The sequence below is a fragment of the Coffea arabica genome, chromosome 3e (assembly GCF_036785885.1).
Source record: "Coffea arabica cultivar ET-39 chromosome 3e, Coffea Arabica ET-39 HiFi, whole genome shotgun sequence".
Taxonomy (NCBI): domain Eukaryota; kingdom Viridiplantae; phylum Streptophyta; class Magnoliopsida; order Gentianales; family Rubiaceae; genus Coffea; species Coffea arabica.
In genome coordinates, this window is record NC_092315.1 from 11224508 (window position 1) to 11250398 (window position 25891).

The 25891-nt window shown below is 36.3% G+C and overlaps 1 protein-coding gene and 1 non-coding gene across 2 annotated transcripts; one reads left to right on the plus strand and one right to left on the minus strand.

The window, feature by feature from the left end:
* The first annotated feature begins 2884 nt into the window (after positions 1–2884).
* Positions 2885–2991, plus strand: LOC113710757 (small nucleolar RNA R71). The gene has a single exon (XR_003452943.2). It is a non-coding gene; the product is annotated as a small nucleolar RNA R71 (small nucleolar RNA).
* Positions 2992–20954: 17963 nt separating this feature from the next.
* LOC113737818 (probably inactive leucine-rich repeat receptor-like protein kinase At5g48380) lies at positions 20955–22908 on the minus strand. The gene is made up of 2 exons (XM_027264988.2): positions 22294–22908; positions 20955–21836 (listed from the first exon to the last, which is right to left on the minus strand). Exons 1-2 carry the CDS (start codon positions 22906–22908, stop codon positions 20955–20957), a joined length of 1497 nt encoding a protein of 498 aa, XP_027120789.2.
* Positions 22909–25891: the final 2983 nt, after the last annotated feature.

The window sequence follows — 25891 nt, forward strand, 5'->3', positions numbered from 1 at the left end:
ACCTTGATAGTCACAGAAGAACTGATCACTAGAAAAAAAAAGAAAAATAGACAAATAACAAACTAAAAATCAAGGAAGAACATCTAAAACTAAAAACTAGAAATACTAGTACCACTGCTGTCCCCCCCACACCTAAATCCGACATTGTCCTCAATAGAGGTAATATAGCAATTAGAGCAAATAGGATAATGAAACTTCCCTCTCGAGTGGCTAAGAGATAGGCGGGAACAGTGGAGTGAAGCCAATATGATGGAAGTAGGCGACTAGGTTCTGAGACATCTGAGTCACTTGATGGGTGATGTTTATCACTCGCTCATCTACGTGATGAACTTGTGCTCATAAGTGGCACCACGCACTATTGTCGCCAATTATCACTCCAAACAACAAAAGACAGAATATCCAACAAAGATAGCAACCAGCAAATGCAAATCAATAGTCACTGGTGTTCCCCAATTCAATAGTCAAATACAAAATTTGTCCACCCAAATACTCAATAAATGTTAACTAACCAAAAATCGTAGAGAATGCCCCAAAAATTCGACAATTCCAGCAATAGCAGTTCAGAAATTTGACAATAACAACTCAGCCACAAGCTCTTAATTGTCAATTAGGCGGCCAATCAGATAGAATTAACAAATCTAGTCAAAATACCCCAACTAGTACCGCTGGGCATCTCACAGTTAATGAAATATTTCAAACGGCCAACCCAAACAACACCAAACAATACCAAAAATTGGGAATGGATTTTTAAATACCTCCACCGTTGTCCTAATGAAGAAAACGGGAGTGGTAGTGGTGTAGAGAGGGAGACGGGCACGGCACTGGCGACGATGGAGCGTTCGGCTGGGGAGGGAGAGAGTGAGGGGGAAACGGCGGGTGGCGCTTGGTGATTACAGGACGGCGGCAGCAAAAGGGTTTGCGACCGAAAGAGAAGGAGTAACAGGGGAGAGCAGGGGAAAAGGGGAAGAAGATAGAAAGAAAAGAGGAGGAAAGAAAAAGAAGAAACTAAGAAAAAGAAGGGAAAAGAAAAAAAATAGTTTTTGGTTTTATTTTTTATTTTTTATTTTTTTTGGGCCGTCAAACACGGCGTGGGCACACCAAGGTTGGAAAAAGTATTCTGACTTGAGAGTCACTTTTTGCAATTTAACGCGTGCCTTCCTCGTGTGGGCATGCCATGATTCCACTTCCTGCCAATGTCACGAGATGTTAAGGTTTTATCAACATCGCGTGGGCACGCCATGTTTTACAAAAGTCTCCTGACCATGAGGTTGGGGCTTATGAGATTAATGCGTGCCCTCCTCGTGTGGGCACGCCAAGTTTTCTTGTCCTGGTCACAGTTGAGGAAAACATCAAGATCAATTAGTACCCAAGTGAAAAACGACAAATTTAAAGCATTGAACAACGAAAAATAAACAAAACCAATATTTGGGTAGACATTGTCATGTTTGTTCAGGGAGGATAAAATCTTGTAACTCGTTTCAATGATTCATCCTCTATATAGTCCTGATAACCCTCGTGAATAGATTCATCCTTGAGCACACAAGCTACGGTCTTCCATGGACTAGTAGATGGTGCCAAACAAGTCAACAATAATCTAAATTCTTCACTCATTCCTTCATCACGTGTATTTATTGGTTCAAGATATTTTTCCATCGCCACTCTTAACTTATTCCTGTCATAAAATTTAAAATTTTCTAGTATAATAAAGTCAATCTCACTAACATGAATTGAAAAATAAGAGTCAGGAGAATATTGATTAAGAAATGGAGAATATGTCACCGCATTTAGAGATTGTTCACTGAATTCATTCACTTAAACGAGTTGATGATGAGGCCTCATTTCTTGCACTTCAACTTCCTTTTCAACTGCATCTTTAGATCTATTTTTTTGAAACTCTTGCAATTCCATGTCATTTGTCCGAATAATTACATCCTCATCTTTCTTAACGTCGACGATGGTCTGTGAGGGCAATTCTTCATAAATTGGAGAATTCAATTTGCTCAGTGTAGATGCCAATTCACGCATTTCATCTTCCATCTCATTTTGAATTTGATCTTGATTCTTATCCTCCAGAACTGTAGGCCTTTTAATTTTTTTTCCACTTCTGAGGGTCATGGCACTCACTCATGTTCTTTGGGTCAACTTCAAGCTGAGATGGAAGTCTTCCGTAAACTTGAGATTCCAAACGGTTGATTGCTATTGCCATCTAACTCATTTGACTCTGCATTGCTTACATCTGTACTATTTGATTTTGCACTGCTTGTATCTGACCCATTTGACTTTACAAGTCAGATTCCATCTTTTGTTGAAATTACGCTTGGCTAGCAATTAACTGCTTCATCATTTCATCCAAAGACGGCCCTGATCTTGGAGATGGTGATGGTGCTGGCCAAGGTTGGTATTGCTGATGATACCCTTGCTGTCTGTTCGGTGCAAAATTTGATCGCCTATTCCCTCCATAATTGAGGTCAGGGTGATCTCTCCAACTCGGATTATATGTGTTCAAATACAGGTCATATGACTTTCTTGGCACGGGCGTGTGGCCAGTTATGTTTAGTTGCTCCGTATTCTTTTCTTGAGTCAATGGGCATATCTCTGTAGAGTGACCCATAGCCATGCAAATCCCACAGCCAATTGCCTAACAAATGATGTCAACTCAGTCAACTGTTGTTGGATAGAGGATGTCTCTACCTCATTCACTCTACGTGTCGGGACATCCTCTCTTGTACTGAATTGCTGCGAGTTCTCAGCCATCCCTTCGATCAACTCTCACGCTTCTCGAGGAGTCTTATTCACCAACACCCCTCCACTTGCAGTATCAATTATACTCCTGTCTCTGAAAAATAACCTCTCGTAAAAATACTGGATGAGCAACTGCTCACTTATTTGATGCTGAGGGCATTTGATGCATAATTTCTTGAATTACTCCCAGTAATCGTAGAGAGACTCCCCCGGATGCTGTGTAATGCCGCATATTTCCTTCCTCAGATTGGCGACTCTTGACGCAGGGAAATATTTTTCCAAAAACTTTTTCTTTAACTGTCTCCAAGTTGTTATACTACCTAGTGGCAAATAATAGAACCAATCTTTTGCCGCATCCTTGAGAGAAAAGGGAAATGCTCATTTTTATCTACTCCTCAGTAATCGCCGAAGATTTCATACTTGTGCATACTACATCAAATTCGTGCAAGTGCCTGTAAGGATCCTCACCCGAAAAATCATAAAAAGAAGGTAAAAGGTGAATTAGACTAAACTTTAATTCAAAAGGAGTTTCTTCATCTAAATTTGAAAAGGTAATGCATAATGACTGTTGATTTAAGTTTGGAGCAGCCAATTCCCTTAAAATTCGAGCATTAGTCATGGCGTCACCTTCTTGATCAGAATCGCTCGAGCTGGCATTATGCGCAGTCCTCTTTATCTCATGATCAAAAATTAATTCACCTGCCCAAGAGGAACGGGGCATACACTAGAAAAGTATCAGAAAATTAGAACGAAAATGAACTTAAAAAAAAAAAAAATTAACTAACACCAGTCCCCGACAACGGCGCCAAAAATTGACAGGTTGTTGATGCCTGTACAATAATAAAATAAACTTAGTTGCCAACAAAAGCAGTTTTGAGTCAATTCTAGTACTGCAGCAGGGACTCTGGATGTGCAATGGGTTACTAGATTCATCCTGATTTCAAAAAGTTTGTTTAATCCGGTATACCAGAATTTATTCCCAAGAACTTGTTAATTTGTATATAGGATAAGTAAGATCAAATCCACATGGATTGGAAGTAATTCGTTTCTACTAAAGTTCAAGTTATGGGGAGATTTTAAGAAAATTAACAATAAACTATGCTAACCAAATATTACAGTTGAATAAGAATTAAATAACAATTAAATAGCAATAAGGTAAAAACTCAAATAGTATTGGATAGCTCTAGTCAAGAAGCAATTTAGGCAATGGTTCAACTAATTGATCATCGATGCAGAGATAACAATAATTATTAACAATTATAACAATTCAACTAATAATACCAATTATTAACTAATAAATAGGTTATAACTGTCAAACAAGCGATGACAGTCAACTCCTCCTTATTGTATCGATGACTAAGGTACGCCCGTTAACCACTACTCTAATCGAGAAATAATTTTAGGTACGCCCGTAAAATTTAATTTCCCAATTACCTTACGTATTAGAAAAGCCCTATTCTAGCCAACTAACACACTACCAGTGTTATTTTAGATTAGTCTGCGTATTTCCCTAACACAAATCTAATCATGCCAGTTGTCACTATTTTAGAGCAGTTAAACAATTACGGATTCAACGCCCCAATTGACATTAGGTTGCTAAATTAATTCAATATCCGAGCCCAGGATATTTAATTAACAAAACAACCATAAACACTGCAAACAGAGAATATGCAAATACCAGTAAAATAAGAAGAATAAATAAAATTAATTCGATCTCACAATTTTTAGATGAACCAAAGCCTCTGTTGTTCCTTGACTAGAAAAAAGGATTTAGTTCATCCTTGATAAGAAAAACCCACACAAAACTGTAGAACCAGTCGCAGCCATTGTCACTGAAATTGAGATGAAAAACGGTAGAATAAGAACAACGGAATACCACCAAGTCAAAAGATGCCTAATTGCTTCTACCTAAATGTCTAACATACATGGACTCCCAGCCACTAAAAGATGAAATTGTCCAAAGCCAAAAAGTTTCCTCCCTAAAAGTCCTCTACTATACGGTTGCCAAGAGAAATAAAAGGAAAGAGTTCAACTGCTTCTCATCCGCTGTACTGTCATTATCAGAAGATAAGGAAACAATCTTCAATTCTGTCTTTCATTGGTCTCGTGTCTCCTGTTACCACTCAAACTCTTCTGCTAGCTACCGTCAAATTGGCACCTTTTTATGGTAATTTATTCTACTCCCTGCAATAATTACAAATTTCCAAAAGTGAGTGGAATCTGACAGTTAATCCACATTTGGTAAGGTAATAAGAGAAATTAATTACAAAATATATGGTAAAATTGCAACCTATCAAATGGTGATTTTAGACTAGATTAGCTTGTATTGGAAAGATGTTAGGACATTTACATTTAAGTTTGGGGTATAAAATTGGTTGTTGATTTGGGGGTAAGGGGTGGGATCTCTTTGGCGGTTACTTGGATTTGGACCTTGAGTTTATGCTTACATAGTTGTTAGGGATTAAGATAGTGGGTTTGTACAAAGTGTGGAAGAGAAAGTGATTGACTATACTATATTTTTCATTTTCAGTTTTGTAGAAAAGGGCAATTTAGAATTGTCTAGAGAAAATCTAGCTTGTTGCACCATAAATAGTAAAAATATGGGAGGTATAAGTAATTTTTAAAACCTAAGAAGAGCTCTCTGTAATTTTTAAAAAAATTCAAGAGAAGTTTGTGAAATTATCCCATTATGCATTTATATTCCCTCAAATTGAAAATAACTAAATCAATAGGGGAAAAACATGGGGTGAGAAAGAAAAATTCCTTCCGAAATCTAAAGTGGAATACAAGTTGTACTTGCAAACATATTCAAGTGGTGGGCTCGAGCTGGTGATATTTCCAGTGTAATAATATTCCTGTCAAAGGAAAATTTTCTCAAATGTCAAAATTACCCTCAATTAGTTAACTCCATATATTCTTATTAATTTTTTTAAAATCCATTAAATGCTAATTACTCCTCTTCTGCCATTAATATCAGTGCTTGTGAACCTTTCACAAGTAGTGGGTCCCGTTCCATAGAATTATCGGGAATTATTGTATTCCATTCCCACACAACGGGTCCTGTTTTTGCAATAATTCCACTGCTTATCACGAGGCTGCAAAGTTTGTTTGGATGGGAGGTTATTTGAAATATTTATTTGAAATAATTATCGCATCAGTTTTTGTGATGTGATACATATGAAATAAAAAAGTGTTTGAAAATTATGTTTATGATGTAAGCCGAATAAAATTTAAAATTTTTTTGAAATTCTTGATAACCAAACATACTGAATTTTGAGTCGAAAAAATCGACTCTCCACAGTTTAATATGTTTAACTTTATAATTAAGAAGCCGTGTTTTGATAGCAAATATGAAGTAAGAGTTGATTCTTTTAATTCATCCATCTTTTAAATATGACAATTTCGTCAATTATGGTTAAGGTATTATCTTATTTAGTGTGGGTATATTAGGAATTAAGCAACTTTCATAAAATAAATAATGAAACACAAAAATATAAAGGAATTAAGCGACTTTCATGAAGAGTAGTTTCCTTTTAGCATGAATCTTGAAGCTAGCTCTCCAATTTTCTTCAATTGTTTTCTTTCTTGAGCAAACCACTAAATCTGACTACTTTCTCTTCTAATTCCCTTGTATTAATAATCATGACCATTGATCTGGGAGATTAATAATCATGACCAACAAGTAAACAGTCCAAGAAAATTTTTTTTTGAGGGCTTCAACCTTGAAATTGTGGAAGCAAAGAATTTGGGATTTCTGCAATTACTAGTGTCAATTATATCATAAAATATCCGTATTATCATAATAAATGTAAATACTAAGATAATAAATATAAACAATAAAACAATAATGTGCAATATTAATGTTACCCGACTTATAGGCTCAAACCCAATATATACAAATTACAAAATACAAAAATATATAATATTTGTAGATCTGACCCTGAATTATAGGCTCAAACCTCATTAGGCTCAAATCCAACATAGATCCGACCCTTTAATTACCTATATATATATATATATATATATATACTCCTTCCATCCTATTTATTTAGTTGTGTTTGGGAAATCCAACTTTTTAAGAATAGTGGTTTGATTGTGATGTTCGTATTTCTCTTTCAAGTTTTACTCCCACAAATTCAAAATTTAAATTTGACTGATAACATGTATATTATTAAAAAGAAGGGCTATATTGGAAAGAGAGGTTAAAAGGTGCTTTGACTTTTCTAACATGACAATTGTTTTGGAACATCCCAAAAAGGAAAGTATGACACTTTTAATGAGACGGAGGGAATAATATTTATATTTTGATATTATGTATAATTATATATCCAAATATATTATTACTAAATACTAAATATATACAAATTATAAAACACAAAAATACATTTACAGACTCTTCTACTAACTTTCTTGAGAGCCAATATTAGTATACATAACTGAATCTCTGACTTTTCTTATTGGTTGAGTGAATTTTTGTATTGCCATAATATTAGTTGATTTCCTTTTGATCTAGAAGCACAAATCATCAAGCATGTTTGGATTCAAATTATAAGACTATAAAGAAATTCCAACCTTTAAAAATGTATTGGTTTATGACTGCATTTTTTATTGCTATTTTTCATGTATTTTGAACGAATTAGATATAAATATTATTGAAAATTTTTTGGTTTATATACTTTATAAAAACTATTGCTTTTTCATGTTTAGTTTTAATGTTATAGTTTTGTAAATATTAAATTAGTTTTACAACTTAATAGTTATAATAATTATATTAAGAAAATTAAGTGGTAATAAGTAAGTTTGGGCTAAACTCGAATAAGGCTCACAACCGCATATTATGTAAATTGAGTATAAGTTTCACATTTATTAATCCGAAACTCATAGTCTAAAATTCGAAAATGTTACAAATTAAATGAGTTGAACTCGAGCTTATGAAAACCCGGCTTAGTAGCCCTGATTGACAAGTCTAGTTTAAGGATTACGAAACCTTGACGGATGAACATTACAATAACGTCAAGGAGAATGCACTTATGATATACATAGTGTGGGAGAGTATACTCAAAAATCCCACCACTGTAAATATTAATACCTGGATGATATACTATCATTAGTGAGATTGCGGTTATATATTGACTAAATCTATTAATTTATGCTATTTAATTAAAAAAAACATGAAATATTGTGTGCAACAAATATATAATAGAACAATCAATCTATTGAACGATAAACCTTTTCTATTACATGGGCAAGCGCAGTGGAACATTAATAAATACATAATTGGGCCGATATGTGGTCCATTGGACTAATTAAATTGGAAGTTTGACCTCAAACTTGAAGTTGGGTTGATTCTGAACCTTTATAGTTGACATGACTATTGATATTGATTAGGCCACGACATGGTCCAACTGCTCCACAGAAATATTATGGCCCACATTGCTACCACTTGCGATGTCGATGGGCCTAAATCAGATTCTTGATCAGATCCATCATCTCGAACCCAACATCAAATATGGAGAAATATTGTAGCCCACTTGGGATGCCGATAGGCCTGGATCAAATCCGTCATCACGAGCCCAAACCCAACATCAAATATGGATGCAAAGACCTGGGACATCAAATTACTTTGCCCAATTAGGAGTTGAGAGGTAGCGGACCTGACTAATGTTGATGTGGATTGACAAAGTGTAGGCTGCTGGGAGGTATAGTTGCAGTGTCACAGGTCTATATGTTCCTCGGTGAATTGATCAGAAAGTATCTGCGCCCTCGGTGGTTAGAATTAGATCTTGTCTAGTACTTTAGTGGTAGCCAAATTCATGTAGACATTGATCTTACAGAAATTAATCCCCATCTTGATGTTGAAGTCTTAGAGCTTGTACTTGGCTACTCGTGGACCCTTCTCGTCATTAAGTGAGGAATACAATGTGCCGTAATAGTGCAGGATGATTGGACATGTCACCGGAAAGACGTTCTCCGCCTACAACTAATTTTGTCCTTCTAGTTTTGTGTCAAATATGAACACCCTCACTTTGCCGGTGCTATTAATCAGAATCTAGGAAGTGTATCAAATTGCGCAGTGATCGATGAGGAGGGATAGCTTGCAGACCCTTTGCACGATTTACGAAGCAAAGGCTGGGAAGGAGATCCTTATGGTCGATATACTGTTTGATCTCGCGATCTCTTTGGCCCCCAAAGCGCCGTGGGTCAGACCATTTTACTATTCACACATTTATTGGGCCAATGAAATTGGCCTAGTAGAGTATAAAAATTACTGTTGTATCCTTGAAGAAGAAGGAATCTACAGTTGAAGAGGGGAACGAAATTGTTGGTGATTGACATAAAGGTTATGCACTGAAATAATGTGACATAAATTGGAGTGTGCGATTCGACATCTGCTCATGGTTGTGCCGAAAAATGGCTAGTTGAGTTGCAAAAAAATACGCTGCTCTCAGGACTCTGGTGAGACCTATTCCGCAAAGGAGGAGGCTGTTCAACAGCATAGGTGCCAGTGGCAGCGCAGGGCCAATGTTTGGAAGACGCACAAGGCTGTTTTTGCGCCGTAGGAAGCGCCCTTTCACACAAACGAGTATCATAATGATAGGTTGCATTTTTGCTATAACTTTTATGATTGTTTTCCTCTTTTATTTTACCAAATATTGCGTTAATTGGTATATTCTATTTATTTTTAGTAATTGGTATTGGACATAGGGATTTGGATAAAAAATGGATTAAAGACGTGATTTTCACTAAATTTTATACTGTTCGACGTAGGCATGTCAAAGCATTAACTTGCACTTTCGGAAGCTCGAGATTTGGCACGTGATCTCTTATTTTAAATTGAAGAAGTGAAAGTCGGATTCTCCATCGAATGGATAGCCTCCTACTTTTGTTGAAATACTAGACTAGACTAGTTTGTAGGACTTTTTGAAGATGATTTTTTAGCTTATTAAGATTTGAATTTTGGTTGGATAAGTAATAGTAGTTTAGTAGTAGTAGGAAATGGAATAAGAAAAGGCATGTTTTGCTTCTTTATCTTTTCTTTCGCGGAACAACGAGGCAAGTAATTAGAACGACTTGTCTTTTCCTTTTTTTTTTTCAATACTTCATCTTGTATTCTTGGAAAATGGTCTTGACAATTAATTCCAATACTTGGCGCATGGCTTTTTCCTTGGAGATGAACTAAGATTCTCATTCTAGTCAAGAAACAACGAAGGATTTGGTTCATCTAAAATTGTGAGATCGAATTAATTATATTTATTTCTTTTTATTTACTAGTATTCAAATATTTTCTGATTTTATTTCTTACGGTTGTTATATTAATTAAATATTAAGGGTGCCTGATATATATATATTTTTTGCACAAGAAGGTGACTTGAGCGCCTTCTATTCCATAGAGATGAAGTAGCGGTTACCTTTTTTTTTTTTTGAACATACTTTTTTTTATATAAAAAATTTCGATAGAGTTTCCTCTTATAAAGGGTCGAAACTCCCTGCCATCAACCCACAATTCAACAACAAATTTACATCATAGTGAAAATTTTAAGCATTTAAGATCTGAAACTAAGATTAAATCTTCTCTTTTCAACTTCAGCTCTTCCAGTCAATGTGAAGGATGATCCTTGAATATCAGCGGTCAATCTCTCCCCCTTGATGTCCTCCTAACAGCTGATATGCCTAGCCTATCCAGGCGGGATTCCCCCCTAGCTAGTTTTGGATAACTGTAGATATGCTCATAGACAGTACATGCACGTTGTTGATGATAAACACCCTCGCTAACCAGAATGTCTGCCACACGATTAGCCTCTCAAAAACAATGAGAAACCTGCGTTACATCTCCCACCATTTGCCAGATCTGCTCTATTTCTCGACGAATCTGCCACGGGCATCGCAAGCGGCGTTGTACAATCCCCACTAATACCTGAGAATCCGATTGGATGTCAACACTGCTGAAACCCTTCTCTACACATAGCTACAGCCCGTTAGCATTGCCAGAGCTTCCGCATGCAAACTGGATCTTCTCCCAAAGAATGCCGAGTAAGCGAATACGGGGCTGCCTGAAGAATCCCGCAAATATCCCTCTCCCACCACTCCAACCTGGGTTGCCTTTGGAACACCCATCCGTATTCAGCGTTAAACCTCCCTGTTTCTTTGCCTGCCACCGTACAATTTGATAGCTGACACCGCTCGCTTGTTGACCCGACCAGTCATATAGTTGGGGAAACGTGACCCTTCCTAGTCTATGATTAAAATGAATTTCCAGTTCTGCCACAACGTCTGACATAATGGCTTGTCGGATAGTGACCGCGCACATCTGAATCCCATCAAATACTGCTTGGTTCCTTGCCTTCCATATGTGCCAACAAATATAACAAGGTAAAATCCTGAAGAGTATGCGCCTTTTCTCAGCTCTCGGACCCACCATCCACCAATCCACTACCCGAGCCCGCAAAGTTGACACGACAGTCTGGAGCCCATTTAAGTCAGTAAAATAGGTCCATACCTCCATCGCGATCTGTCCCTCCAAGAAGAGATGCTCCAATGTCTCATTTGCTCCATTATGACAGCAGAAACATTTGGAAGGCATATGAAATCCCATCTTACCGAAGACGTCTGGGGTTGGCAGTCGTCTGAGCAACAAGCGCAGCATGAAGAAGGACACCTTTGTCGGAATGCGACAATGCCAGATGAGAGAGAGAACAATCAAGGAGCTTCGGCCTTGCCATATCTCCTTGAACGCCGATGATAGAGAGAATTTGCCAGATGACGACAAGCTCCAAACGACCTCATCCACCCGCCCATGCTGGGGAACCGAATGATGTAAAACCGAAGGGAGAAGGTCAAGAGTAATGACCTGGGAGAGCAAACTTGCATCCCACTTCCCATGTGTAATGAAATCTTTGAAAGATAGGGTTGGATGCATTGTGGTTTTAAGAAACAATGCGCCAGTTCTCAGCCAGTTATCATACCAAAAATGACAAATTTCCTCCTGGATCAGTCAGACCATAGACAACTCCACTTGCCGACTGACACTGAACATCCTCTGCCATGTCCCCGAGGCCTGCCGACTCAGCTCAACCTGACATGTGTGAAGATCTCTGCAGTATTTAGCCCGTAAAAAACTTGCCCAAAACGATGAGCCCGTCCTAAACTGCCACCACAGTTTGCAAGAGAATGCCGCATACACATCACTTAAACGCCTAATCCCCACTCCTCCCTCCCCAAGCGGGTAACACAATTGAGACCATCCAATCCAATGGTATTTCAACCTTGCCTCCGATTCACCCTAAAGAAAATTTGCACATACCTTTTCCACCATTTTGAACACCAAGGTTGGTATCACAGTCACTGTCAGCAAATGTACTGGAATGGACATCAAAACATGCCTGACCAAGGTAAGTTTCCCTCCTTAGGAAAGAAACTTAGATTTTCAGGAGACGATTCGACGCAGCATAGCCTGACCAACCTCCTCAAGGTATGACGGTTTACTCCTGCCGATGTATAGAGGGAAACCAAGATATCGAAATGGAAAAACTTGCCTTGAAAATCGTGTAACTCGCTCAATCACCCTTCTGCAAGTCGAGGATATAGCCGAGTGCATTAGATACCCACTTTTTTGGACATTCACCAATTGACCCGATGACTGCTGATACTTCCCCAAAACTTGCATAATGTTTTTTAACGCAGCGGTAGACCCATTCGAAAAAATTAGCACGTCGTCTGCGAAAGCGAGATGCGTAACAGTAGGACAACCCCTTGGGACCCTAAATCCCAAAAAACCCACTTGTTGAGTTAAATTATTTAAATCGCGTGATAACATCTCCGCCCCAATAATAAAAAGTATGGGGGATAGGGGATCTCGTTGCCGTACACCCTTGCTAGATCTAAAAAATCCATGAGACACCTCGTTAATTAGAATCGAGAACCAGACATTCGAAACTAGGTGCCATACCATGTCTATAAATCTTTCCCCAAAGCCAAATCTCCGCAGAATAGCAATAATATGCATCCAAGACATGCGATTATATGCCTTCGTCATGTCCAGTTTTAAAGCCACATTACCCCTCCTCGAATTCTTACTAATGTCCTTCACCAGCTCCTGGGCTAACAAATAATTTTTCGTGATGGCTCGCCCTTTGACAAACCCCGTCTGTTGAGGGGGGATGAGTTTTAGTAAAATCGGAGCTACACGGTCCACCAATATCCTAGATATCAGTTTATTAAAGAAATTACAAAGGCTGATCGATCGAAACTTGGAGAAATCTTGGGGATTCGAAACTTTTGGAAGAAGCACTATAGAGGTAGACGTTACAAACCGAGGTAGCTCTGCTCCACAAAAGAAACTCACCACTGCCCTATGGACATCAGTAGCAATGATGTCCCACGCAAATGTAAAGAACCTACCCTATACCCATCCGGGCCTGCAACACTATCCCCATCCATTGCAAATACAACTCGTTTGACTTCCTCCAATGTCGGCGCCTTCTCTAACATCGAATTGTCTTCCCCCGTGATCAAGGATGGAATTAAATGTAGTAGTCCACTCGAAGCGTAGGTCGTGTCTCCAAAAAAAAGATCCGAAAAGTGAGCGATCGGCTCATTTGCTATTGCATCGTCATCCTCCACCCATTGCCCATCTGCCTTCCTAATTCTGTGTATCATTTCGTGCACTCTCCTCTGCTGATAAGTCATAATTTGTTACTAAATTTATAATTATTTTTTCCTTTGATTTTAACCAAATATTATTTTAATTGATAGATTCTACTTATATTTGGTTAATGGTGCCAATTGTAGGAAAATGAGCAAAACGTGATTAAAAGTGATAATTTTTCAATTAATTTAATGATGGTACGTTTGGGACCTACATTCAAGGCCAGAAGGTCGGGATTGATATTGGACAGTCTCCCAATCTGAGTCAACTTCCTAGTTTGTTAGCTGATAGGACTCTCCTTATTTTTGGTGAATCATTCTCAAGGAAAAGGAGAGGTGGAGGAAATTAATTGTAATAGGAATCTTTTTAAGAGTTGGATTGGTATTAGGAAGCCAATCAATTAGGTAATTGGGAGGCAAATTCGGCAGCAACCAATTAAGCATCTTCGTAGCTAGAGACGAAAAAGAAGGCAATAGTTAGCATTTCCTTGTCTTTGATTTGCTTTGCACGGATTTGAGGGAGAAAAAGCCGGAGCCCGCGGGATTAGGACTGGAGCCAGCAACAAATTCAGGGGATCTACTTTAGACGGAAGAAAAAAGAGAAAAATTGTTTTGCTTTGGCTGGTTGGCCGATTTTGGCCAGGAACAATTATTTGCACGGCTGGTTCTCCATTAACCATTAATGGAGAACTAGCTTTTTAATTGTAGTCAAGGGACAACTGAAGATTTGGTTCTGCAATTACTGTGAGATCGAATTTATTTTAATCGCTTCCTCATTTATTGGTATTTATATGATTCCTGCTTCTAATTGTTATAGCTCTTGTGTATGATTGATTAGTGCGCAATAATTAATTATTCATATAGGCTATTTTGCTAAATAGAGGTAATTGAATCCGTAATTGTTCGTTATCTCTATCCCAGTAGCAACTGGCGTAATTGGGTTTATGTCAGGAAAATATACGATCTAATTTAAACAAACCCTCGTAACGTGTTTGTTAGTTAGGATTGGGCCTTTCTAATTTTTAATGCAATCTAGAAATTAAATCCTACGGTCGTACCTAGGGTTATTTTTGCGTTAGAGAAATAGTTAACGGTCGTACCTTAACTATCGAGAAAGTAAGGAAAGGTTAGTTGTTTATCGCATGTATGACAACTATAACCAATCTATTAATAAATGTGAAATTATCTGTGAATCGATGATCAGTGCATGAACCATTTCTGAAGTGTACCCTTGGCTAGAGCTCTCCTAATTATTTCTTTCAATTAATTACTTTTCTGCAGTTAAATTATTTAGTTAGCATTTAATTCTGAAAACCCCTGTTTGACTTGACTCGAAAGGAAACAAATTTCTCCCCAGTCCCTGTGGATTCGACTCTACTCACCGCTATATATAAAATCTGTATTTCTCTTGAGTAGATAATTATTATTGCACAGACTCGACAACTTGTCATCTACTTAACCACCGCATGAAAGTATTTGGTGTTCCGGTCCCTACTACGAAACCATTTCACTCTTGCCTTCTGCCACCAAAATTGCTCTTCGATTGCTAATGACCTCGTAAGTTCCGCTTGAGCTCTTTATAGCTCAATCTGCGCCTCCTCCAATGCTTCATTCTCCACAGCCGCCTCTGCTCTAACTACTCCCGCCTCTGCCTCCCGGACCGCATCAAATACATTCCCAAATGACTGCTTATTCCAATCCTGAATGCCTCGCCGTGTCGCCAGCAATTTAGAACACAAGATATGCAAGGGGGAACCCTGCATGTCCTCATTCCACGCACGTCGAAGTAGTTAAATCCGTAATTGTTTAATTATTTTAAACTAGTGGTAATTGGCATGATTGGGTTTGTATCAGGGGGATACATGGATTAATTTAAAATAACCCTCATAGCATGTTTTTTTGGTTAGAACAGCTTTTCTAATTCATAAGACAATTGAAAATTTGAACTCTATGATCGTATCTAGGGTTATTTCTTGATTAGAGAAGTGATTAACAATTGTACCTAAATCATCAATACAGTAAAAAAAAATTTATTGTCATTGTTTATTTGGCAATTATAACTTGTTTATCAGTGAGTAAATGAAATTATCATTGCAGTGATCATCAATTGAGCGAACCATCTCCAAAGTTATTTTGTTGATTGGAATTTATTGGTTATTGCTTCATTTTTAATAAATTATCAGTTAGGCCTTTTTATTTAAGTTGTTTAATTATTCCTATTTTTATTAAACTCCCCTTACTTTCGATTCTAGAAAAAATAAAATTTTTCTAATCCCTGTGCATTCGATTCTACTTATCACTATATACAAAAATTCTATATTTTATTTAAATAGATATTTATTATTATATAGACTCGATACTTGTCTGATAGGTTACAATTTTATCATTTATTTTATCATTAATTTTCCCTATTGCTTGACCCGATGTGGATTAATTGCTGGATTCTACTCACTTTTAGTATTCTGCATTTATTTCAGGGAGTAAAATGAAAATATAATAACAAGTGCCAATTTGACAGAAAAGGAGTCCAAGTCATAGAGTTACCCCAGGAGCAATGTTAGCAACGGAAAAACTTGGGCCTATTTCGGTAATTGCCGAGAAAAAAAAAAGACGAAAGTCTTCTCACCGTTGGGCAAGCGGCCGCACAGGAGCATCAAAGGCTACTTAGATAAGAAACAAAAAGTTGCAGAGGGCTAGCACTCTTTTTAGATAGATAGCTTTTAATTCTTCTTTTTGGTACCTCTTAGTAGTGCTTCCTCAGGAGGAGAATACTTGTAGCTTTAAGACTTTGACTTTTCTTTTGGCCTCTCAGTGGCTTTTCTTCTTTCGGATGTCAAGACCAAACAAAACAATGAACCACTTCCTGTAGCTTTACGTTTTCGACAGTATTCCAACGACGTGAATTTACCCAATTGATGGCCGCTGCTTTCTCTTCAATTTTGCGTGAGCTTTGTTCACCAAGAATGAACTAATTTCCCTTACCTAGTCAAGGGACAACAGATGCTTTGGATCGCCTAAAAATTGTGAAATCGATTTAATTTTATCCTTTCTTTTTATTTATTAATATTCACATATTCTCTGATTACCGTGCTTATGATTATTCAATTAATTGACTGTCTTGGATCCGGATATTCAGTTGATTGGGTAATCTATTGTCAATTGGGGCATTAAATCCGTAATTGTTTAATTGCCCTGAAATAGTGACAACTGGCATGATTAAGCTTGTGTCAGGGGAATATGCGGGCTAATCTGAAATAACCCTGGTAGTGCATTATTTGGTTAGAATAGGGCTCCTCTAATACGCAAGGCAATTGGGGAATTAAATCTTACGGGCGTACCTGAGATTATTTCTCAATTAGAGCAGTGATTAACGGGCATACTTTAGTCACCGACACAGTAAGGAGGGGTTGACTGTCATCGCTTGTTTGGCAGTTATAACCTATTTATTAATAAATAATTGGAATTGCTTGTGCATCGATGATCAATTAGGTGAACCATTGGTGAAGTTATTTCTTGGCTAGACCTTTAATTATTACTACTTTGATTTTAGTGAATTGTCATTTAATTTTTAGTTGAATTGTCTTAATTGTTATCTTTTATACAAAAACACCCCCTGTGTTACTTTGGATTTCTAAAGAGGCAAATATTCCCAGTCCCTGAGGATACAACCCTACTTGCCCTATCTACAAATTCATAATTATTTGTGAAAAAAAGCCATCCCATTCGGGTATATCGGATCAAATAAACTCTTCGAGAACAGGGTGAATCAAGTAATCCATTGCACACCTAGAGTCCCTACTCCAATACTTGGAATCGGGTCTTGGTTATTTTAACTGACAATTAGGTTTATTTTTATTATTGTACAGGTTTCGACAACCTGTCATTGTCACATAAATGAGGCCTTTGACCTTAACGAAGCGTGACATGTGATGCCATGTGGCACGATTACATGAATCTCCCGGAACTGGACCAAGGACCCAAACATAAATATGACAACAAGTGCAAAGTGGTTTCCATTAACATCGATGGAAGTGTGCTGATTGGCAGTAATACTGCCTTAATAGATGATGGCCATGCAGCACAATGAAGTGTGGGCTAATTGATAGCATATTGGGCTTGTTTATCGTTTTGGACCGTGGGTCCAATGGTTAGTGTAAGCCCAATTTTCAAGATATGTTCGGTGTGGTAATGAAAAATCGCAAATTCAAAGTGGACCTTCATGTTCGCAATGACAAGCTAAACCATTTTCACATACTAATGAGGGAGAAAATCATTATGAAGGGGTGTAATGAGGGGTGTAGGATATTCATAAATAGGTACATCACATTTTTTGGATAAAATAAATTCCTTTCCTAAGTTTAAGGATTACGGAACCTTGATGGATGGACGTTATAGTAACGTCAAGAAGAATACACTTATGATGTACATAGCGTGCGAGAGTATATCTGGGAATCTCATTACTGTAAATATCAACACTGGGATGATGTACTATCATTATTGAGATTGCAGATGTTAATCTATTAAATTTGACACATTTGAGTATATATCACATTGAATGATAATTGAATAACTTATTACTTATTTTTTGGAACAATTTTTGCCTAAAAAATTCAGTGTTGCTTAATTTATTTAGATGTTTTATTTTTTGTTATCAAACACATCTGAACACGTTAAGATCTAAATCTATTAACTTTAGATGTTGAATTGAGCTATCAAATAGAACCTAAAAGACTTTCAACTCATAAAAATCGAAAGCAATATTTGCATGTTGGCTTAGTTATTGAGCTTTTCTGGTATCTAGTTACCAAGATAAGCAGAAAGAACAAAAGGGAAAAAATAATAATAATAAGTAACAATAGAAAGAAATAGAAGAAAAAGCATCAGTCATAGGTTTCCATTTGTGTTTTCTTTGAAATTTAGAAAGAAAACAAATTAATTTAGAGCAACAAAAACACTAAAAGCTCTTCTCTGGTTCTCCATTGGGCAATACTCTTAGTTTTTTTTTATTGCAATAATAACATTTGTAGCATTCATGTTTAGTTGGTTAGTTTTGTATTTTTTTTCTTCAGCAAGAGCATGTTTAAGTTTTGGCCCCCACAGGCAACTCAGCCGGTACTGGTAAGTCCGTTTTTACGATAAGATTCCATGTTCGACCCCCACTGTGATAAAATTGTTGGCATCCTTGGGCAGGGCTCTGCTGGCCTTAAAGGGGATTAGTCTGGCCAAAAAAGGCTGGGACACCCCCCAAGTGGAAAAAAAAACAAAACATGTTTAAGTTAGCTCTCCAATTTTCTTCGTTGTTTTCTTTCTTATTCACATTCAAGTCCCAAACCACCAAAATTTGACCAACGAGGTTAATAATCATGACTATTATTCTCCAACATTAATGACCATGAGTGTTAAAGTAAACGCACGCGACAAAGAAAATAGAATCAGGGCTTCAACCGTTGAAGTAGTCGAATTAGATAGATAATTGGCTTCTACAATGTAAGCACCATACACAAATATAGGATACTAAGATAACAACATGATAAAACACAACAAATTTTGTTATCGGTCGAAAGTTGTCCTACAATAATCTTGTTCATCCTCAAATTAAACTTATTCAACCATCAGTTTTTTTTTAATCATTCATGTGCCAATTGCATAGAACCCCAACCCGCAGTCCTGCAAAAATGAAACAAATTTAACTAGTGTCAGCCAGTTACTCTTACAAATAAGGAGAATGATATTCAATTTTTGCAGATTCAATTTTTGCAGAAAAGCTTGGGACTAGAGAAGCAGAGAAGTCTCCTAATTAATAATCGTACTTTTTCAAGTGCCATGACTGACAAAGTCTATGCCCTTATAGTCTTACTTGGGCTATTGAAAATTATTTCAAGTCTAATATTTAATCTTTCTTCCACGTTCAAGGAGGGTCCATTCGTTCGGGTCAACCACGGCCACAGAATGGTCTCTTTTCAAGCTCTTTAATACCGGCTTCACAGCCATTAGGCTTTGGCCTGGTGGTCACCACTAAGTTGCCATTATATGATGCGGTTTTAATTGACCTTTTATGGAGTCTCTGCTCATATCTAGTCTCCCTAATTAGGTTATAGCCCTTCTCCTTTCCTTAGATTAGACTAGATTAGGTTATAGGAATTCTATTTTTGCGGCAAAAATAAAAACAAAATACTAGCTTCACGAGTAATACGTACATTTTAAATTTTGATTTCTATTTGGACATTATTTACATAAAAGAATATGGTCATACTATTATACATGTGTTGATGCATCTTTCTCCAGATGGAGGGACAATATAATTCAATCTTAAACTCATGAATTATTTCTAACCAAACACCGGAAGTAACGGAAAATATTTGATCGGGTCAGAAAATAGGCCTAAGTTTTGTATATAGCCAATACTTTTCTGCAATGGGAGGCAATTCTTTGGTTAAATTTTGTTTTGGTCCCTTGAAGGTTAGAAGTACTTTCATATTATACCTTAAACTTCACTTTTTGACACTTCACCCTTTTAAGCATAAAACTCATCCCACTTCTTGAACGTTGAGCATCACTTACCATTAGTTTTGACAATTCTATGGAATGGAGCTGATATTTGAAGGGATACAGTGTCTAAAAATAAAGTTTACGAAGTAAAGTGAATAAATTTCATACTTAAAGGAAGTAAAGCATCCAAAATTTAAATTTAAGGACCAAAATAGGAATGCATTTATAGTGTAAGTGTCCAAAATAAGATTTATAGCCTCATTGTTATGGATTCATGACAACATTAATTGCATATTTCACAAGCATTTCCACGGTATGAAAGGAAGATTCAAATTAACGTAACTATCCCAATCCCCACATAGCATGCTTTCGTATAGATAGATAGTAATTATTGTACTTCCAATTTAATTTCAATGTATCTTGATGCCACGAGAAGTATGGATGCCCATTAATCTAGTTTGAACAAGTCCTTCAAATTACATTACACACAAGTCACTTGACTGTCTCATCTCGGCTTGTAATGGCGATTTCATGCACTAGTGCCGTCACATTCTCTGTCATTAGTCTGGTTAACTCTTTGTGATAGGCTAAAAAAAGATGAAAGCCAGTCAAGAAAGCGACCTAAAGATGTAAATTTTTTCTTCCTTTTAATTTCCAATTCGCGTATTGACTCTGTTGACATTATTGCTTACATTACACTTTTTACTTGAAAGCAAATTGAAATATTTTGTGTTTTGAGTACTTCAGCAACCATAGATATTATTTTATCAGCGAAAAAAATTATTTGATTGTATCGTAGTCAACACATTTTTTTTTAATCATTTAACTATTTTTTAATCTCACATACATCGTATGACAAGAAATGTTACAATGTTTTTTCAAAATATTATTTCAAATAATTTCCTATCCAAAAACACTCCATGTTATTTGCTTTTACCTTAGGATTAGAGTGATACACTATACCTGGGTATTAGTTTCCCTAGCAATCACAAGTACATTGGAGTTTATTTGGTGGATCTTACAATACTATGAATTTTGAAGTTCAAAACAAAAAAATCATCTACCCATAGAGAGCCAAATTAATCATTTCCAAGTTCAGATCTCCCAGTGATTTTGCTCAATGTTTTGTACACTTCTAGCATGGATGGCCTTCTTGCCGGATTAGATTGAATGCAGTCAACTGCAACTCTAACAAACTCAAGGATCTCATTTTCAGATACTTGCCTAATCTCATCCGAATCGCATGGTTTGGAGTTCTGAAATGTCCATTCGACCATATCAAGACCTTCAAAACTCTTCAGACAACCATTCATTTGGCTAAATTCCTTTTCAGCAATTAACTCAAGAAGCACAACTCCAAACTCATAGACATCCTTCTTAAACGAACCCGACTCCCATACTTCATTGTCTACCACAGTTCTCCAACTCGAAGAAGTAAAGTTCGATTTCAAAAGTTTTGCACTTCCAAAGTTGGATATCTTGGGTTCACAACCATGATCAAGCAATATGCATCTTGAACAAATGCTGCTATGGACTACTCCAACCTGATGAAGCCATGCAAGTCCTCTCGCAATCCCAACTGCTATTTTCACCCTCACAGGCCATTCTATGCACTTGACCTTGCCGTTTTGAGCAGAAAAGAGGAGATCATGGAGGTTTCCGTTCGACATGTATTTATAGACTAAAAGTCTGCTGTTAATTTCATAGCAGAAGCCTATGAGTGGTACGAAATTGCAATGTCTCATCCTTCCAACAGTCATGAGCTCAGACATAAATTCTTGATCGAAATCATATGAGTTATGGAGTTTCTTGACGGCAAGAAACCAACCATTTTGGAGTATTGCCTTGTACATTGTCCCCAGTTTCCCCGTTCCAATTATATTCATACAGTGGAAATCATCGGTTGCCTTGCCGAGTTCTTCGAAACTCATTCTTGTTACATGTTTTTCCAGTGCCATAATCTATCATTAGAGCACAAAGTATTGCTGCAAAATATATACTCCTTAAGGAGCTTCACTTATGCCGAAAAAATTTTGTTATAAATATGATCTGAAAAATGGAGAGCACTCATGAAGTGGTAAAAGAAAGAAAACAGTTAGCTGCTTAATCATAACCAAAAAAAGAAAACAAAACTAGACATATGATGTTCAATTTAATCCATATATACACCGGTGTAACTTAAAGTTCATTGTCTGTCTATAGTAAAACAAAACTGTGTGCTAGCAAGTTTATACTAAAACTTGAATGAATTAAATGATCAAACCTTTTACGTTTTACCCACAAAAAAAAAAAAAGGAATCTTCTTTCTTGATCAAAGAATATTTTATTTCTTGGAACAAGGAGTGCGATAGAATTGGAAATAGTACGGATCTTTACACAAGCTTATGTACTCAATTTGGTTATAAGGAATGAAGTTACCTTGGAGTCTTGGATTCTCCCATTCGAAGTTAAAAGTCGTGGTCCTTGAGAAGCTGTAGTCTTTTGTTTTTTCTCATTCTTGCTCTTTAGTTTTCTTGCACTCAGGATAGGCACAATAAACAAGTTAAGAACTAGAGCCAAGATGGTAGAAAGTACCCATCCAACCACAAAACCACTTGTGAAGAGGATTTTGTCCTGTTTCTTTGTTTCTGAATTAGACTTACAAGGCTCTAATGGACCACCACAAAGCCCCAAATTATTTGCATAGCTTTCAGAAGGTATAGTTGCGCTAATAAAAATAGGGACTGGGCCAGATAAAAGGTTGTTGGCAACATTAAAAATCTTCAAGCGATCTAATAGGCCAATTTCTGGAGGAATTTGACCTGTTAATTGGTTGTTGCTGAGCTGTAGGGCATTTAGAAATGAACAATTTGCAAGATTTACAGGAATTTCACCCGAAAAATTGTTGAAAGAAAGGTTAAGATTTGGAGCAAATCGGACAATACGTGATAAATCAGAAGGAATGGTTCCATAGAGACTATTTGTTGAAAGGTCTATAGCCGTTAAAGCTGAGCAATTGGCTAGGCCTCTAGGAAACTCACCTTTTAGTCCCATTCCACGTAGGTTAATAGTTTGAACCTTATTCTCGTAAGGATGCCAGAATTCATCACACCCTACCCAAATGAAGGATTTAGGTATCACACCTTATCCATCCTAGCTTACGGATGCGATTGTAGGGTTCATCATATTTACCATCATCGTAGCCTCTATCGATTTCTTCAACCCTGGTATGCATCTGCTGAGGGCCTTAGCAGTTTCTTTGTTGAAATGACATGCACAAGTTTTGAGCTCGGCCATGAAAGGGCTAGTTTCACCAACAATGTTGGAGATAATAAGGTGAGGAAGATGAGACAGGAATGAGATATACATACATTTGATCCAAGTCCAAAATTTAAAGGAATTTTTGTAGGCCTTGTTGCATCGTCCCAAATGGAATTGGCAGCCAAAGTCTAGCAAATTTTGGCACATTTTGTCATGAACCAGGTGCAATGGCAATTGTATTATTGGCTTCATCTTTGATTAGCTTAAAAATATCATACACGGGCTAGATTAAATGCTAACCTCTTGACTGCTTAAATTAGATGACTATCCATGACCTAGAATTCCGTAGCCAAAATCAACTTTGGTTAAATACATAGCGACCTAAATATATGCAACACCTAAAAATGAGATGAATTTGAGCTCCCCTACCTAAAAATGAATTTAAAACTTATTTTTAAAAATCAATCCCGTTCATAATATATTTCATTACTTGTATTAATTGTACATAAAACTTCATATGAAATTAACTAAGTTTTGCCCTTGGATTAATCATTACAAATTTTGTTATAATTTTAACTCATTTTTCACCATTCATAAGTTTTGTGCAAGTTGAAATTAACTAAGTATTTTTAATATGTTGATATAGATATAAAAAATGGATGACATAATCGGATGAATTTATTGAGTTATAAAATTTTAGACATAAACAAATGAAGAGAACAATAGAGAGAAATCCAATGGAGAGAATCCTAACTCCCCACCTAAATGGCTACCAAAGCATTTTACGAATGGCTCCTATTTTTATCTCTTAGATCTTTAACTTTACCAATTTATACTACTCTACGGAAGCATTGTCACTCCATTGGAATCCCAAATTTACCTTAATCCTAATTGCAATTGACTCAAGTGGAGGCCATCTCCATCTCTTTTGCAGGGATCTTCCTCAATTTCACTCTCTTAATTTAGTGCAGCTAAAGAAGAACCAAACCTCATCTTGTAGGGAGCTAGCAAGTATTCAATTATTCAACGCACAAACAGAGTAAGGTGCAAGACACGTCGACAATTTGTTTGGATAGCCAATTTTTTCAAAAATTTTTTTTGCTTATATCATAAACATAATTTTCAATCTACCTTTTTATATTTTCAACCTCTTTTTTATCTCGAATACATCACATTACAGAAAGTACTACAGTAATTATTTTAAATAATTATTTGAAATAATACTCTATCCAAACAAAGCTGTGTTAGAAATTTTTGGTTTCGGCGTTAGCAATTTAAAATTCAATGGCTACCCGATTTAGAAAGTAGAGAAATACGCGTACTAATTTAGAGAGTAACAGATGTGGGACAAGTTGCGGCAATATGGGCCTCACCGTCGCACAAGTCAGTAAACTTCAAACGTCGATAACTGCATAAAGTTCGGTAGGAACATGCGGGCTTGTGATTTAGCCTTAGGTTCGTATCCTAAGAACAATTTTGGGGGCATTCAGGACAATTTTGAACACCTTTTCGAACTCCTCTTTTTTTTGGTTATACATGTTTCCTTATTTCAGGCCTGATGTTGGCAAAAGATCATTCGAGTTTTATTCAATTAAAATTTGTTCTCGGGTTTAGAAAGAGAAAAATAATTTAGAATAACACAGCACTAATTTTATGGGTAAATTACACTTTACTTCCTTGTAATTTAAAGTATTTCTACATAACTCTCTTATGATTTTAAAACTTATACATATATATATATGTATATATATATATATATAGACACACATACAAACATAACCCTCTCATAATTTAAACTAAAATGTCAAAAAAATAAAAAATGGTCCTTTGTAACAAGACCAACTGAAATGCAATCTTCTAAGGCCTTAGTCAAGTATGTAATCAAGCTAATTACAGACGGGACAAGTTATCTTGAACAAGCAAAATTCTAATGCTAGCCTTAGATTCTAATGCTATACTGTAAATTAGTACTTTAACTATCCAAATCATACTATATGATGGGAGTCAAATCACCAAAATTAAACTAAAAGACTATATGAATTTAAAAAAAAAAAAAAGAGAGATTGTTTTGGATTCTAAACATCTAACTTATTGACTTTGATATGTAAATTATTCAAAACTCTCCACCACTAAGAGTATCAACTTAGTTAAACCGCCATGGAATATTACAATCTATTAGTATAGCTTGAAAGACTAAGGATTTAAAATTCAAATCTCTTCTTCTTTTTCTTTTTTTTTTTTGATTTATTGTATTAGTTGTCAAACAGAACATCTTTCTCTTCGCGAAGGAGACTAATTGTTCTCTTGATCTCTCTCCTTCCAATGGCTTTATTTCTTTTTTTTTTTAAATAATAAGTCTATTTTAGGATTTTTCTAGTGTTAGTTTTAGCCTCTCCTATAATTATCTAGTGAGAATTTTCCTCTCTATTTAGAATTCTTAGTGAGCCTTTTTAATTTTAGTTTTGTTTTTCCTTTTTCTTTAAATAGTGGAATTAGATGGATCCAAGCACCTGTTGTTTGTTTTGATTGCATCCTTTTCCTTTTCCTTCTCTTTTCTCGTTGTAGATTGATGAATGCTTGATAGCTAGTGTGCTAAATTAATATACAATTTATGTCAATTTTCCCTTTGATTTAATATATTATTGTTTTACTTTGTGGATTCTACTTATGTTTTGTGTTTTGATGGTGTCATAGGATTATGGAATGAAAAAGGGCTAAAAAGAGTTGCTGTGGAGGTTATTTACTTTAAAGCATGGGCGTGTGTTAAAATACTTGC